The sequence below is a fragment of the Cadophora gregata genome (assembly GCF_030347475.1).
Source record: "Cadophora gregata isolate MNR1 chromosome Unknown scaffold_4, whole genome shotgun sequence".
NCBI classification, from domain to species: Eukaryota; Fungi; Ascomycota; class Leotiomycetes; order Helotiales; family Ploettnerulaceae; genus Cadophora; species Cadophora gregata.
Genome location: NW_026695927.1, coordinates 1,295,798 through 1,309,668, shown reverse-complemented (window position 1 = coordinate 1,309,668; position 13,871 = coordinate 1,295,798). Strand labels below are relative to the sequence as shown.

Genomic DNA, 13,871 nt, shown 5'->3' with positions numbered 1-13,871 from the left:
TCTTGATCAAGACATCCACCTTGACGTCCCCCAGCTCGGGAGACAGTTGCGTCATCTGTGACCATGTACACCTCAACTTTGGGCTCGCATCGTTCAACTTCCATTGCTTCCATTGGCGGAGTACATATCACGCCTTCCTTTTTATTCCTTCCTTCCCGCGATCTGGAATAGCTCATATGGATTAAGCCCGTGAAACAAGGAACGGCGTAACATCCGGAAATGAGAGCCTAGTCCACATGAAGCAAGGCACCGAAACAGCAAAAACGAAACAAGATGTCGATAAAAAGGAAAAGTGGAGCGATGCGTTCAACGGTCCTGGTGGTCCTCGACTGTGGTGCAATTATGACCCCGCACTAACGGTGGCCATTATTGGAGGCTAAATCCCGCAGGTTCAGCTAGGGCAGCTCGTTTGCTGCTTTGACAGATCTGGAGAAAAACTTGGCACGCGCTGCTCATGGATATCTCACAGCTGTGGAGGGGCAATAATAATTGCACGAGGGATGCGAGAAAGGCTCTGGCCAGACTCAAGCCATCCGACAGCCGAGCACACTTCTCTCGCTTGCATTCGCGATGCATGCATGCATTTGACCCCGCTCCCTCGCTTGGGCATTATCATCAAAGTACTCGTATCCATTCGACTTGATCGGGCGCGGTCCAGAAGCTGAGCTGTGCTGTGCTGTGCTGTGCTGTGCTGCGTGTTCGTTAGCTGAGGTTTCATTCGGCCGCTACGAATGCTGTCTGCTGCCCCTCAATCAAGCATGGAGATGCGCGTTGTTTCCTTCGTCATGATCGGCATGTCCGTCAGCTTGACCCTTGTTAGAATTCGTGGCACAGTGTGGCTGCAGCATTGTCCAATCGTTCAAGGCTCAAATCACTTGCCCGCATCGAAGCTTTTAACGCCATTCCCGAACTGGACGAGATTGATTTTTTGCAGCTGAAAACTTGGGCCATGGGGAGTTTGCATTATCAGATGTACCTGAGGATGGTAGGTAGGTGCATCTCTCAGCTATACCAGTATCCCAGATGGCGAGCCTTCATCGTAACGGACACTTAACCGCTGTTCACTCCCTACTTTCCCCGAAATCATACAAAGTCACAATTGCAAGCTGGGAGATATATCCATGCCCAGAAATCCTGCTCAAGCTATCCCGCAACCAACCATAAACGCCGACCAGATGAACGCAAGTCCCTCGTCATCTCACGTATTTGCTAGAAATAGGTTAGCCGCAATTCCCGGCACCAAAAAGCTTGAATTTCCTCACCTCATGAAACGTTTATGGAAATCAGATCGGAGAAGATCCTGGTAACAGGTTAATAACTGAGGTACTTTCAGACCATTTCTGCATGTAATACTTACATTGACGAATTCCTTCTTCTTTCCCTTGTCCTCGGTCCCGCGAGCTTGGTTCTTGAAGATTACATCGTCATCCCATCTGCCGTCTGATCAGCATATGAACCACCAAGTCAGAACGAACTTTGCAAACTTACCGGCGCTTGACGTTGAAATCGGCTTTGGGATTCAAGAGAGGGTTGCCAAGAGCAATATCATGTTCCCGCGCAGCCTCTTCTTCGGCGGCCTTTTCTCGCTCCTGCAGGTCTTGTCAGTACCACGAAACATAAGTTTTTCCCTCTCCCGTTTTTGACTGCTCCAGGGGAAGAGCTTATTCGAACCTACCTCCTGCTCTCTCTTCTCGGCTCGTTCTCGTTTGATTTTCTCCAGTTCCCTTTGTAGCTCTGCAGTCTCGTCCTCATCATCACTGTAACCAATTAGCTCAGCCTGGTCAGAACCAAATTCCAAACCCTTTATCGACAAAAAACACCAACCCACCTATCATCGTCACTACTATCATCATCCTCATCATTCTCTGAATCTGCATCAATATCCCTCGTCTCTTCTAATATCCTCCTCCGCTTAGCATCCACATCCTCCTCCTCGCCATTCTCAAGCTGTCTCTTCGCCGTATTCGTTTGCACCTCCGAATCTGCAATTGAAGGCGTAGGAGCTGGGCCGCCCTTTACTTTGGCAAAGTGGGCTGCTTCGGCTGCGAGTAGTTCTGCGCGCAGGTCGCGAACTTCGTGGTCGGCATCGCCGCCTTGTCCTGGCTGTCTGTGATTCTGTATATCAGCACTTATCCTTCTAATTCCCGTGAACTAATTTCACACACCGGACTTTCAGTTGCGTGTGAGCTGGTAGCAGACGTTGATGGTATGCTGGGCCTCTCTGCGCATCTTTACCCCGGGCCTATTGAGTTGTCAGTCTCCATTGTTCGGGGGAACTCGAGATGTCATACAGGGTCGAACGTGGGTCTGTGTGCTATTACTAGTGAGCTTTTATCTTCAATAACCGAAGAGAAAAACATACCAGTCGTCATCTTCGCGTTAAAATCTGTGGAATTCGATAAAGTCGCGGTTGTCAATTGTCCTTCTTAATCTCGAATCCTGCCTAGGTAATCTGGAGATTTTGAAGGGACGACGGCAATCGCCGCGCCCTATTGTCTCACCGCCTCCGCATTAGGCGAGCGCATTTGAATTTCCCATCCAGCCTTTCCTAGCCTTGACTTTTCAACGAGAGCGGTACGCAAGTAACCATTGCACGAAACTCACAATGCCGCGAGAAGTCGAACCCTCGCTGAACGAGAGGCAGTTCTTTGCCAAAGCGTTGCAAGAAAACATACGGCTGGATGGGAGGAGTCTCGACCAGTATAGAGCTCTGGAGTTGGATTTTGGGGATGAGCTGGGCGTGGTGGATGTTAGGTTAGGGAAGACGAGGTATGTTATACTCTGTTTTATTTGCTATATGTTTTCAATTACTAATGGATATCATTGATATCATGTGTTCTATCTCTTCAAGAAATCGGCTCACCAAGTTCCATCCCCTCACTGACCCCTCTGCAGAATACACACCCACATCTCCGCCCAAGTCGTAACGCCGTTTCCCGACCGCCCGATCGACGGCCTCTTCACCATCACCACGGAACTTTCACCCATGCTCTCCCCTTCTATCGAATCTTCATCTCGCCCAACAGAAACCGAAACGCTCCTCTCCCGCCTCCTCGAAAAGACGATCCGACGCTCTGGCGCACTGGACACCGAATCGCTGTGCCTAATCGCCGGCTCGAAAGTCTGGTCTATACGCGCAGACGTACATGTCATAAGCCACGATGGGAATCTCGTGGATGCAGCGTGTATAGGTGTTATTGCGGCGCTACAGCATTTCAGGAAGCCGGATACCGAGACGAGGGGTGAGGAGGTGGTCGTGTATAGTACCGCGGAGAGGGAACCGGTGAAGTTGAGCTTACTGCATTTTCCGCTATGTGTAACTTTCAGCTTTTATGGGGAGGGTGTTTTGGGGAAGGATGGAGAGGGGGAGAAGGAGAAGGTTTTGTTGGATGCGGGGTTGATGGAGGAGCAGCTGAGGGAGGGGTCCGTGACTATTGGTATGAACAGGCATGGGGAGGTGTGTCAAATTGCGAAGCTGGGTGGTGTGCCCGTTCATGCTTTAACGTTGCTAAACTGTGTGGAGGTTGCGGCTATTAAGGTTAAAGAGATCTCAAACTTTATTACGAGAAGGTTGCAGGAAGATGCAAAGAAACGGGACAAGGGAGGCATGATGGCCGAACTCAGTGCTGAGAACGATAGAGTGTCATGAATAATGAATTTCATAAAAGTAATGCTACATTTTCCCTGTCCAGTAGCCGTGAGTAGTCAACTCTGCTTTCCCAACCCCTTTGCTGACAGTCCCGTATTTGGCTTGCCAAGCGAAGAAGTAAAGCAGTGCTGCAAGTGGTTGTCCGATGAGAGTAAAGGAGACCCAGAAGATGCAATTTCCTATGATCCGACCATTGATGCCTTGCATTTTCTCCAGTGGTGCTGTGATGGCAATAAGTGGTAATTGGGCAATCATGCCTATGAATGCAACACCTATCGATCGTGAGTATAAAAGAGTGGGAGATTGGTAAGATCTCTTACCAATGATGTTATGTGTTGGGATGCCGACAAGAAGCTCGTGTAAGACACCCGAGAAGACAAACACAGCAATACTCGCCGAACCTGAACCCCAGCCTCTACCAATCAGTGGCGAAAAAACATGTCTTTTCATGAACTGGTAGACAGGTTTATTCCAAGTTCGCCAGTAAACACCTACACTTGGACTGTTCCACCAATCGGTATAAAACTCTCTGTCTCCAAACCTCATGACCTCAGCCAGAGCGTTTAGGAATGACTGGAAAAGGGCGAAGAATCCGGCAAGCCAGATAACCAAGCTGATTGTCGACAGCTTCATGAGTCGTTCCAGAATAGAGATAAGATTGAGGTTAGCAATCTCCTCTAGGGAGTTTCTCAGGACCGGTGCAGCATATTGAGCGCTTGCAATCCACATGAAGGCGTTCAATCCAAACACCTCTGCCATTCGTTTTCCAACGAATACCCATCGAATCTTGGTTGTTCTAGGATATACCGGCTGGTATACCAAAGTAGGTGCCCACCAAAAGTACGTGAGGTTGCTGAGTGTGATATTCTGCGGATATGGGCACTGTTGGTATATCTCCGGAAGGGCGTCTTCTTCTCGTTTTGAAGGATGTAAATATGCATGTCGAAGATCCCGATTTGTAAAGGCATACGAATAAGTCTTTAACCAGACGATAATGGCATGAACCTCGCAAAGCGTGCCGATTAAAGGATGATGGATAAAGAAGTATACAATAAACGAGGTGATTAAAAGGCAAAGTGACACGTTGATTCCATGAACCCAGGCGATCAATTTCCAAGTCGATTGGAATTTCAGCACTTCCTCATCAGAGGCGACATAACTTCCTCCTGGTGTAGCAGTTCCCGACCTCTTTTTGCCCGCGCGTAATGACCTTCTTGCTTGTTGGGCTGCAACCAATTCGACGACGTATGCAAGGAAGAGGTGACAGGGTATGATGAAATAGAGGGCGGCTCCCAGGATCAAGTCTTGCCGTCTGTAGTCGTGACATCTTATGCAAATGAGGACCCCATACTATAATTAGTTAGCTGTATTCTCTGGACGTCGGAAAGCTTCACACCTTCTTGAAGTTCTCAATCATCAACCGCAGATTCCCAACAACTAAAAAGGTCAGCACTGTCCGGCATACGAATTGTTCCGTGACTGACTGAGTACAATGACCATCAAGTTCCTAAAACCTAGGAAACTGGGGGTGGACTCGGAATCATGACTGAGGCATGACGTCCGAGGATTCGAGTGTACAGCTGCAACATGTCTGTATTTCTTTTTCAGACGGACAGGCGCGAGTGGTTGTGGCGTGGAAAATCCATTGAGTTTGGGATTGACATGTGAATGGCCCGTTCGTTTGACTGGTGCTGCTTCTGTGGAGAGCTCCGTGCCAGTGGTCGTTGCAGTATTGATAGAAGTTGCCATTGTTTCGCAGCAAAGTATAATATAAATGTAAAATGAAAGTAGAATCCCCTCGAGGATGTACTCGACTCAATAGAGATTCTCGAGCCAGGGGGTTGAAGAAGATAATAACAAGAACAGGAATTGGAACAGGAATCAATGCGGCAGCGAGCCAAAAGCGGGACGACTGTGGCGGGGCAGGGCAGGGCAGGCAGGAGCAGGACCAGCAGCCAAGCTAGGTATGCTCCTCTCTGTGCAAGTCCTCTCTAGCTACTACGCGCGAATGGAGCGACGGTGTTTAAATTGGCCTGGAACTGGCTTGGAATGGGGAGAGATAGGAATGAGACAGGAAAAAGAAATAAAAGAAGGAAAGCTATACAAGTACAGTACTCTGGCAATCCAATATATCCTGTTGGTTCAAGTGATTGGGCGGCATGAGTTTTGCCTTCGGACTGGTTGAATTGGCCTGCGTCAGTGTTGGGGAGAGACCCAAGCAGACGGGCGAGACGGGCGGCGAGCAGCCAAAAACGAAGCAAGGAGCTAGGCGAAATGATCTTCCATTCCGCCCGAGACCTGACGGAACGGGAATGCTTCGGATCGACAACCCTTGATACCATACCCATACCTTACCAAGCCAAGGTACCTACCTCAACAGCCTGCCTAGTAGTGGAATTGGAAAAGGCTGCTTTCGTGTCAGAAACGTGCTCTTTGAGCAGATGACATTCACGTCTGGACCACTCGCAACGACACATCTCGTGTGACTTCTCCTGAGCCTCGCCTATCGCTCTTCCGAACTAGTTTGGTCATTTCAACAACAGAGCCCCATCTGACAGCGCACAAACCTCGAGAATGACCCGATAGCCAACATGGCATACGAACAACGCGGTGAGCGCGATTATGGAGGTCAGGGGGGCGGAGGAGGAGGAGGAGGCGGCGGAGGCTATGAAGGGGTCTTCATTCGTGGAAGAGGTAAAAGTAAGTTAGCCTGTGAGGAGAGCGTTCAGTCTGGGCGTGGCCAGCAAGAATACCTGGATCTTTGACTGCAAGAAAATACAAAGGAAATACATCTGTGCAGTAAAGATGTGGAAAGCAGATCTGAAGCAGTTTTACCACTGGAACATCTACAGTCCTTGCATCCACATCTGGCAGAGCCAGGCAAGGACGGGAGACAATGCCCAGCACGTGATTGTTAAAGCATGTTTCCAATATCTTTTATGCAGCTCTCTAGGACCGAAAAGCATAGCTGATTGATGTTGCAGGGCCGGTGACTGACTATGGGTCAACTATGGTACACTGGATGCGGAATCGGCAGCCGAGATTCAAGGGCGGATATCAAGGAGAGATGGAGAGGCCGAGTGCAAGCTACATAGTGGATGTAAGTCTTCACTGGAAGCTACCTCTTCTTCTATTAATTACAGTAGATGGTTCCGCCTCTAGCACGAATAAGCGAACCTGCTGATACGATTCCGGCTCGCCATCTTCACACATCCCTAAACAAGAACAAGCATCCGGTCAACGTCGTTCGCTGGACACCAGACGGTCGAAGATTACTCACAGGCTCAAGCAGTGGCGAATTCACCTTATGGAATGGAACTGGTTTCAACTTCGAGACCATCATGCAAGCACATGATGTTGCTATCCGAGCTCTGTCTTATTCTCACAATAATGACTGGTTGCTGTCAGCTGATCATGATGGAATGATCAAGTACTGGCAGCCGAACTTCAATAACGTCAAAGTCATCCAAGGACACAGTGACGCGATCAGAGATATTGCATTCAGCCCAAATGACTCGAAGTTCATTACGGCTGCCGACGACTCGAAACTGAAGATTTTCGATTTTGCTTTGGGTACCGAAGAGTCTATTCTCGAGGGGCATGGTTGGGATGTGAAGAGTGTTGACTGGCATCCTACCAAAGGTCTAATTGTATCTGGATCAAAGGATCATTTGGTAAAACTATGGGATCCTCGGACAAGTCGTGTCTTAACAACACTACACGGCCACAAAAATACCCTCACCAAGACACTCTTCGAACGAGTCAGAGGTGACTGCTTAGCGACCTCAGCACGAGACCAGATAGCACGTGTATTCGATCTCCGAATGATGCGTGATATTGTCCTCCTGAAAGGGCACGAGAAAGAAATCTCCAGCTTGACATGGCACCCGATTCATTCGAATATGATCAGCACTGGCGGAGGAGATGGAGCCATATTCCACTATCTCCTCGACGAGCCTAATAATCCATCAGGAGCCGTACCCACGCTTGCACCATGGGATAGCACATCGCCCTCAACCGCCGTAGCCCAAACCATTCACCCAGCTCACAAAATCAAGCACGCCCACGAATTCCCCATCTGGTCTATGGATTGGCATCCGCTCGGCCACATCCTCGCATCAGGATCCAACGACCGCACTACCAAATTCTGGACTCGTGCTCGACCAGGCGATACAGATATCGCCAACGACAGGCATCACATCGGTGAAGCTGCTGCCGAAGCCCAAGGAACATGGGATCGCCGCGGTGGCCGCCGTCAACGCCAGGAAGAAGAAGAGCAGGAATTGGAAGACGAAACTGAAGGTCTCGTCGACCAGAAAATGCCTGCCAAACTCCCCGGCTTTCCAGGTATCCCAGGCCTTCCTCTTCCAGGTGGTGCTCAGCCCATCATTCCAGGCATGGGCAATGCTCCTCCGCCGTCAATCTCGCAATATCAACCACCGCCTCCTCAGATGCCATATGGCACGGGAGTACCACCTCCTCCACCGGGAATGGACCTTAATAATCCACCTGACTTCGCTGCTCTGGCTGAGATGATGCAGAAGGCCGGCTTACCACCACCACTTCCTGGTCAGGTGCCACCTCCCCCTCCTGGGATGATCATTCCGGGGATGCCACCGCCACCTGGATTTGGTTTACCGCCTGGCTTCCCGCCGCCGCCTGGTATGGGACAGCAGCCTCCTTTCCCGATTCCTGGTATGGGTGGCGAAGACAGGCAGGGAAGTGAACAGGCTGGTGCTGCTGGGAGCGTGAGAAGGAGAGGTCCGTTGCCAAGTCAGGAAGAGAGTTTGCAGATGGAGCAGAGAAGGGGGAAATATACTCGCGCGAGATGAAGTGATATAGTAGCTACTGTTAGTGTGCCCGGATGTGGACGGCAGGAAGGAAACCGGCGGATTTGTATAACAGGAACATGACCTGGCGTGAGCAGAGAATATTTCCATGGCCTTCGAAAGAGCTCACTTGACTAGGCTAAAGACAATGAGAAATTTGATGGCTTTTCAACGACTTTGCATTCCCTGATTTCCCAACATACTGTTCCTTGCCAAAAAACGAAGCTGACTACTATCATGTCACTGCCATGATCCGAAAGTTTCTAGCTAAAGTTCATGCATTAGATTGGGTATTGAGTATGCTAGCTATAACGATGTAGACTACAGTCCTTAAATACAAGTTTCCGAAAGTGGATTTAACGCCGTGATGATATGCAATGCAATGCAAATGCCCCCTTCTCTAAGAACAGTTCAGATGAAACCATCATTCATATATGAATGTGTGCTCTCGCGAGCCGCCGCTTTCTCTACTCAGCACATCCAGGCAAACCAAATGAATCACAGACTCTAGTTTCCACCTGGAGTAGTTAAATTCCTCGGGCTCGTCCTCCTCTCCACAGCTGGCCCATCGCCCTTCCCGAACGCTTTCTGCCTCGCAGCATACTCCTTAATGACCAAACTGCACACCGTATCAGCACAAAGCCTCTTCCGTCTCTGTACAGGCAACTTCGTCGCAAACTCCAATCCACTCGCCCTCTCCACTGCCTCAATCGGGACCTCAAAATCCGTGATCGGTTTCTCGTTTGGAATCGGCGCATTGGGAAGCACGAAAGCTCCTACAGCAACTTGTCCAGACGTCGTCCCATCCTCAGCGAAGATAACCTTGTAGAAATGTGTAGGTACAGCGATATTTGGTGGATTGCCAATAACTTCGTATGAGACCCGCCACTTCCCGTCCACAGCATCCCGTTTAGGAAGATATAATGGCCCAGTGACGATCCTAACAGACGGATATCGCTGCGTGAGTCTGCGGCAGAAGTCCTCAAAGTGCGCCCAGTAATCTCGGTTGAAACCCTCGCCGACCTGCGGACACATATTCGTCAGGTAAAAAGTGTCGTTCATGGCATCTTGGCTCCATTTTGCGTCTGCAGCGGGCACTTGATGCCCTCGGTCATAACCACTGCGGAAGTAGTCTTTTAGCTTGCCCCTGAACTTCTCTGGTACGGAGGGATCTTCCAGGAAGACGCTGTGTTTGCGGTCACCATGCGAAGCGGCGAGGGAGGCGGGTGTGATGTGTTCTGCTACCCAAGAAGGATTTCGTAGTCGGCGGTCGAAGGATGACACTAAGGCGTTGCGGGTTGCGAGGTCCGCGACTGGACCAGGAAAGCCATACTGGAAGAGCCCTGCTGGATCGACGGGTGGGATGATAGCTTTCGGTGGAAGTGGAAGAGCTCCTGGCATAGGAGCAGGAGGAGACGTAGTTGTCGAAGTCGTAGAAAGAGCTGTGGAGGACTGAACGGCTTGGATCTTCTTTTCTGAGCGCGTAGAATACATGGCTGCTGTAACTCCTGCACCCGTTGCTGCGCTCACAGCCGCTATGATTGCTATTGTAGTCTTTGACATCTTGGCGGATGGATCCGGGACGTATGGTATTAGTTGCTATCGGGTGTCGTTGACTGTTGGAGCGCGTATGATCAGCATAGAGACAGAGAGAAGACGCGTGGTTGTTCTTTGGTGTTGATGGTCCAGTCACGGGTGGCCTGGAGCGGCGCCAGTGACTTTTTTTCGAGACCCCTGATTTTCGGCAGCGGGCAGGCGCCGGAAGCTGAAATCGCTTGGGATTTGGGACATCAGATGCAGGTGGGGTGGGCTGGCCTTGGCTCCCGAGGATGAGGATGGCTCGGATGTGTTATGGGTGATGGGAGGGAGTCTGTGCAGAGAATCCCAGGATCAATTCCCACCTGGTTGTTCTGCTCGGCGCGGAAAGTCGTGCAATCTTAAAAGTTGCACAACAGGTAGCATTGCATCCTGGAGGAACAGGAGGCACAGACTTGGCTGCAATACGCCTTCGATACCGATACGTAAGGTCGGACAAGGTCTTGACTCTAATTCAACTCCATCTCATCTCATCTTCCGCTTTCTCTCTCATGTCCAAACGACTCCTCAGGTCCAGTCTGGCCGCGTGAGAATGTCTCTCTCCACTCTACTGATCACGAGCTCTGGTACAACGACCACGTACCTACCGCTCAGCACAGTGTATCCCGCTCTAGCAGACTGTTCTTCTCTTTTTGTCAATCCCGCTGTTGACGGCGTTGCCAGCCTATTTGCATTTGACCCCGGTTATGCAGCCCACAATTCTGGGCCAGCATGCATGCCGTCTCAAGCTTCACTTTGGTGGGAGCAAAATACAGCTGCAGACTTGACGACAAGGACTGAGTTGGGTGGATACAAGATGGTCTGTCCTGAGGCTTACAAGACTGTTGCAATGAGTGTATTGGACAAAAGCAGCACGAGAGTTGGTTGTTGTCCCTCGTAAGCACTCTCCAACTTCTCAAAAGTTTGCAGTTCGCTGATCTGCAACAGGGGTTATAATTTTGTGGACTGGGCTTCAGCACCAAATCCAAGGCAATGCAATTCTCCTTTGCCAGCCCAGATAGTCACATATATTCAAACCGTCTCTTCGGGCACTTGGACAACGACCAGCACTTCAATATCGGAGCCAAGTTCTGTCTGGGGGGTACAAATCAACGGCATTCTCTTCGCCAAGCCAGCAGCTACGAGTACGAATGTTGTCACATCGAAAGCAGCGCAGAGCAACACAGAAGTATCAGTCCCAACCAGTCATCATTCTGGACTGGCAAGAGGAGCAAAGGTAGGGATTGGAATCGGTTCGGTCTTGGCTCTTGTGTTCTTGTGTGCGATGCTGGTAATGGGGATACTGTTCTGGAACAGGAAAAGAAAGTTGACGACTTCGCAAAGTCAGGTTGCAATTGAGCCACAATATTCCGAGGAGGACCAAAAGTCGTTTCCTAATGTGAGGAACGAGGAGATACCCGACGATCAGGTCAAGTCGACGCGGCATGTTGGAATGGGATAAGACAGAGCAAGGTTGCTAGATATGGCCATCATAGCGTACAAATGAAAGATGTGGCTAAATAAACATACGTTACCCTGCCACTTTTGTCTATGGTCTTGTCAGTGTGAAGATATGTGGCTATCCCCTTCTCTACATTCCTGCCTAATGTTGTGAGGCATACAAGGGCTATGACAACGATGGGGCCTTGGAGGAATCTGATTTTGTAGCTCAAATCATTTTCACAGGAACATTGGAAGCGGTTCAATAATCCAAGTTTTCAACATCGGAATGAAAGCTGAAGATGACGTTCAGCCTCTTTTTCGACACCCGAAATCTCCTTGTGTAATCAGTCTAAGCGAAAGCATAGCCGCAGCACTACTGAACCTAAAACATCAGCATAGTCTAACAACCTGACAAGCTTGAGATTTCGACCGATGATTCGGCCAGGAACAGCGTCTTGGCGCTACCGGGAGCTTCGGATGGCATCTGAGTCGGTGTCGTCGTATCTTCGTATTTTATCACTTCTCAACTCAACGTACTTTATTCTTAATATAGAGAATTGTAATTCTCGTTTCGCTTGTTGACATTCCTGCACCAACGTCCAATAAGCGGGAGGTATGCCACCTCGTCGATCACATCGGAAATCTCATAATGGATGTTTGCAATGTAAGAGGAGACATGTGAAGGTAAGCTAACTCTTCCTATGAGCTTTCCCTTGTATATCTCGTCCCAAATGCATATCTCATTCTGAATGCACCAGCTATTAGTTTTCAATTACTTACATCCTTGAACTCCTCAATACAAGTATAAATACCATCTAACACCACCACAGTGCGACGAACAACGCCCGACATGCTCGCCCTGCACGAAACGCGAGTTGGCATGCCATTTCCAACCCAACACCCGCTTCGAAAACGGGCAATCACTCTCAGACGGTCCCAATGATCTCCTTCTCCTCCGAGAGCGATCACACGGGCCCCTCCCAGCCCGAACTCTCGAGCTCAAACTTCTCCACCACTTCGTCACCTCCGCCTACACGACCTTCTTTCCCCGAGAATCAGACGTTCACTGCTGGCAAGTTCACGTGCCCGACATGGCAATCGAGCACATTTTCCTGCTCGATGGACTCCTCGCCATCTCGGCCCTTCATCTCGCGCACCTTGAGACAGGCGCGAAGAAATCGTGGTTGCAAACTGCGCTGCGGTATCAAGATCTAACGCACGCTGGGCTGAATAAAGCACTCTGTCGAATCAGCTCTGACAACTGTGAAGCGGTAGCAGTATGCTCCATTTTCGTGCTATTGCTGTCTATCGCTATCCCAGGCGTGTGTAATGATCCCGATGAAGAGGCGGCGAGGAATCCACTGGCTGATTTACTAGGATTGAGGAAGTTGTTGGAGGGGATGGAGGCGGTAATTAGTCAGTCGGAGGTGGTGTTGAGGAATGGGGCGTTGAAAGATTTCTTTCTGCCCATGTTGGACCCTGGGTCTGTGAAGCCGAGGCCGGTTGTGCCTGGTGTCGAAGAGTTAGTATTGAAAACCCCCTGACTTCCTGAAATATATCCGATTGAGAGATAGTTTCAAGCTAACACTTACTTGAACAGAGTTGCTTTACTTAACGGCCAGAAAATCTGCCCGTAAGCTATCTCTGCCATCCCACCCATACAGACCTCTCACCAGACTAACTCCCGACAGACACATCCTCATCTCCCTCACTCGCCTCGAGACTCTCATCACCTCAGGTCCCTCCAAACAACAAACCGAGCTCCTCGAAGCGTGCAACTCCCTTTCAGAAATCATCTCACCTCTCTCCACTCTCTCTCACGGCCCAGCCATCACCTGGCCACACAAAATCAGTCCATCGATCTTTTCGCTTCTAGAACTTAGTGATCCGCTCGCTTGCCTTTTATTCCTGCATTACGGCGTTGTGTTGGATATCTTTTCGTATTGGTGGTTTACAAAGGATGCAGGAAGGAGTTTGGTGAAGGCGTTGTTGGTTTACACGAAGGAGGTGGACGAGGACTGGAGGGAGTGGGTGACTTGGGCGAAGAGGACGGTTGGTGCTGTTGCTTGAGCGGTAGAATGAACTACAATTGGAGTATTAGTCTGTTAATTTTTGAGGGTTGAGATCTGCTAAGATTCTATGGGCTCCAGCGTTGCAGATTTGGACAGAGAGTTTTGTATTTAACATCGCATGGACGGCGTACATGGTTACATTGGATACGATTGGAAGGGTGGGTAGACAAATGAGAAAGAAAGTACTTAAAAGCCGGCGATCGTTTCTGGCATCGTGCAACAACAGACGATCACCAACATAGTAAAATTAGCAATGCGCAACTTTGCCCCGAAAGCCAACAAGAAATTAAATGGACGTGACTC

General features: G+C 49.8%; 7 protein-coding genes across 10 annotated transcripts; 4 read left to right on the top strand and 3 right to left on the bottom strand.

Moving 5' to 3' along the window:
• Positions 1-1,193: 1,193 nt before the first annotated feature.
• CWC15 (complexed with cef1p) lies at positions 1,194-2,372 on the bottom strand (the record flags this gene model as incomplete). Its single annotated transcript, XM_058503814.1, has 9 exons — positions 1,194-1,209; positions 1,263-1,300; positions 1,358-1,433; positions 1,489-1,589; positions 1,676-1,757; positions 1,829-2,107; positions 2,166-2,242; positions 2,292-2,314; positions 2,363-2,372. 9 exons carry the CDS (start codon positions 2,370-2,372, stop codon positions 1,194-1,196), a joined length of 702 nt encoding a protein of 233 aa, XP_058360527.1.
• Positions 2,373-2,605: 233 nt separating this feature from the next.
• On the top strand, positions 2,606-3,649 carry ONS95_010233 (uncharacterized protein; the record flags this gene model as incomplete). Its single annotated transcript, XM_058503813.1, has 2 exons — positions 2,606-2,769; positions 2,896-3,649. The coding sequence occupies 2 exons, from the start codon at positions 2,606-2,608 to the stop codon at positions 3,647-3,649; spliced, it is 918 nt and encodes a 305-aa protein (XP_058360526.1).
• A 2-nt stretch (positions 3,650-3,651) lies between these two features.
• On the bottom strand, positions 3,652-5,855 carry ONS95_010232 (uncharacterized protein). 2 transcript variants are annotated; one of them, XM_058503811.1, is made up of 3 exons: positions 5,046-5,855; positions 3,970-4,999; positions 3,652-3,921 (listed from the first exon to the last, which is right to left on the bottom strand). In XM_058503811.1, exons 1-3 carry the CDS (start codon positions 5,064-5,066, stop codon positions 3,674-3,676), a joined length of 1,299 nt encoding a protein of 432 aa, XP_058360524.1. In that variant the 5' UTR covers positions 5,067-5,855; the 3' UTR covers positions 3,652-3,673. The 2 variants fall into 2 exon arrangements, with proteins under 2 accessions (XP_058360524.1, XP_058360525.1); XM_058503812.1 differs by having other exon boundaries at positions 3,652-4,999; positions 5,046-5,086; positions 5,134-5,855.
• Positions 5,856-6,002: 147 nt separating this feature from the next.
• Positions 6,003-8,836, top strand: PFS2 (pre-mRNA cleavage and polyadenylation factor (CPF) complex subunit). Of its 2 annotated transcripts, XM_058503809.1 has the most exons (3): positions 6,003-6,568; positions 6,634-6,749; positions 6,796-8,836. In XM_058503809.1, the coding sequence occupies exons 2-3, from the start codon at positions 6,660-6,662 to the stop codon at positions 8,479-8,481; spliced, it is 1,776 nt and encodes a 591-aa protein (XP_058360522.1). In that variant the 5' UTR covers positions 6,003-6,568; positions 6,634-6,659; the 3' UTR covers positions 8,482-8,836. The 2 variants fall into 2 exon arrangements, with proteins under 2 accessions (XP_058360522.1, XP_058360523.1); XM_058503810.1 differs by having other exon boundaries at positions 6,003-6,349; positions 6,634-8,836.
• A 149-nt stretch (positions 8,837-8,985) lies between these two features.
• Positions 8,986-10,041, bottom strand: NUC1 (nuclease; the record flags this gene model as incomplete). Its single annotated transcript, XM_058503808.1, has 1 exon — positions 8,986-10,041. The coding sequence occupies one exon, from the start codon at positions 10,039-10,041 to the stop codon at positions 8,986-8,988; it is 1,056 nt and encodes a 351-aa protein (XP_058360521.1).
• Positions 10,042-10,606: 565 nt separating this feature from the next.
• ONS95_010229 (uncharacterized protein) lies at positions 10,607-11,515 on the top strand (the record flags this gene model as incomplete). The annotated part of the gene is made up of 2 exons (XM_058503807.1): positions 10,607-10,950; positions 11,002-11,515. The coding sequence occupies 2 exons, from the start codon at positions 10,607-10,609 to the stop codon at positions 11,513-11,515; spliced, it is 858 nt and encodes a 285-aa protein (XP_058360520.1).
• Positions 11,516-11,712: 197 nt separating this feature from the next.
• ONS95_010228 (uncharacterized protein) lies at positions 11,713-13,840 on the top strand. Of its 2 annotated transcripts, none has more exons than XM_058503805.1 (4): positions 11,713-12,180; positions 12,327-13,018; positions 13,097-13,129; positions 13,188-13,840. In XM_058503805.1, the coding sequence occupies exons 1-4, from the start codon at positions 12,112-12,114 to the stop codon at positions 13,564-13,566; spliced, it is 1,173 nt and encodes a 390-aa protein (XP_058360518.1). In that variant the 5' UTR covers positions 11,713-12,111; the 3' UTR covers positions 13,567-13,840. The 2 variants fall into 2 exon arrangements, with proteins under 2 accessions (XP_058360518.1, XP_058360519.1); XM_058503806.1 differs by having other exon boundaries at positions 12,255-13,018.
• Positions 13,841-13,871: the final 31 nt, after the last annotated feature.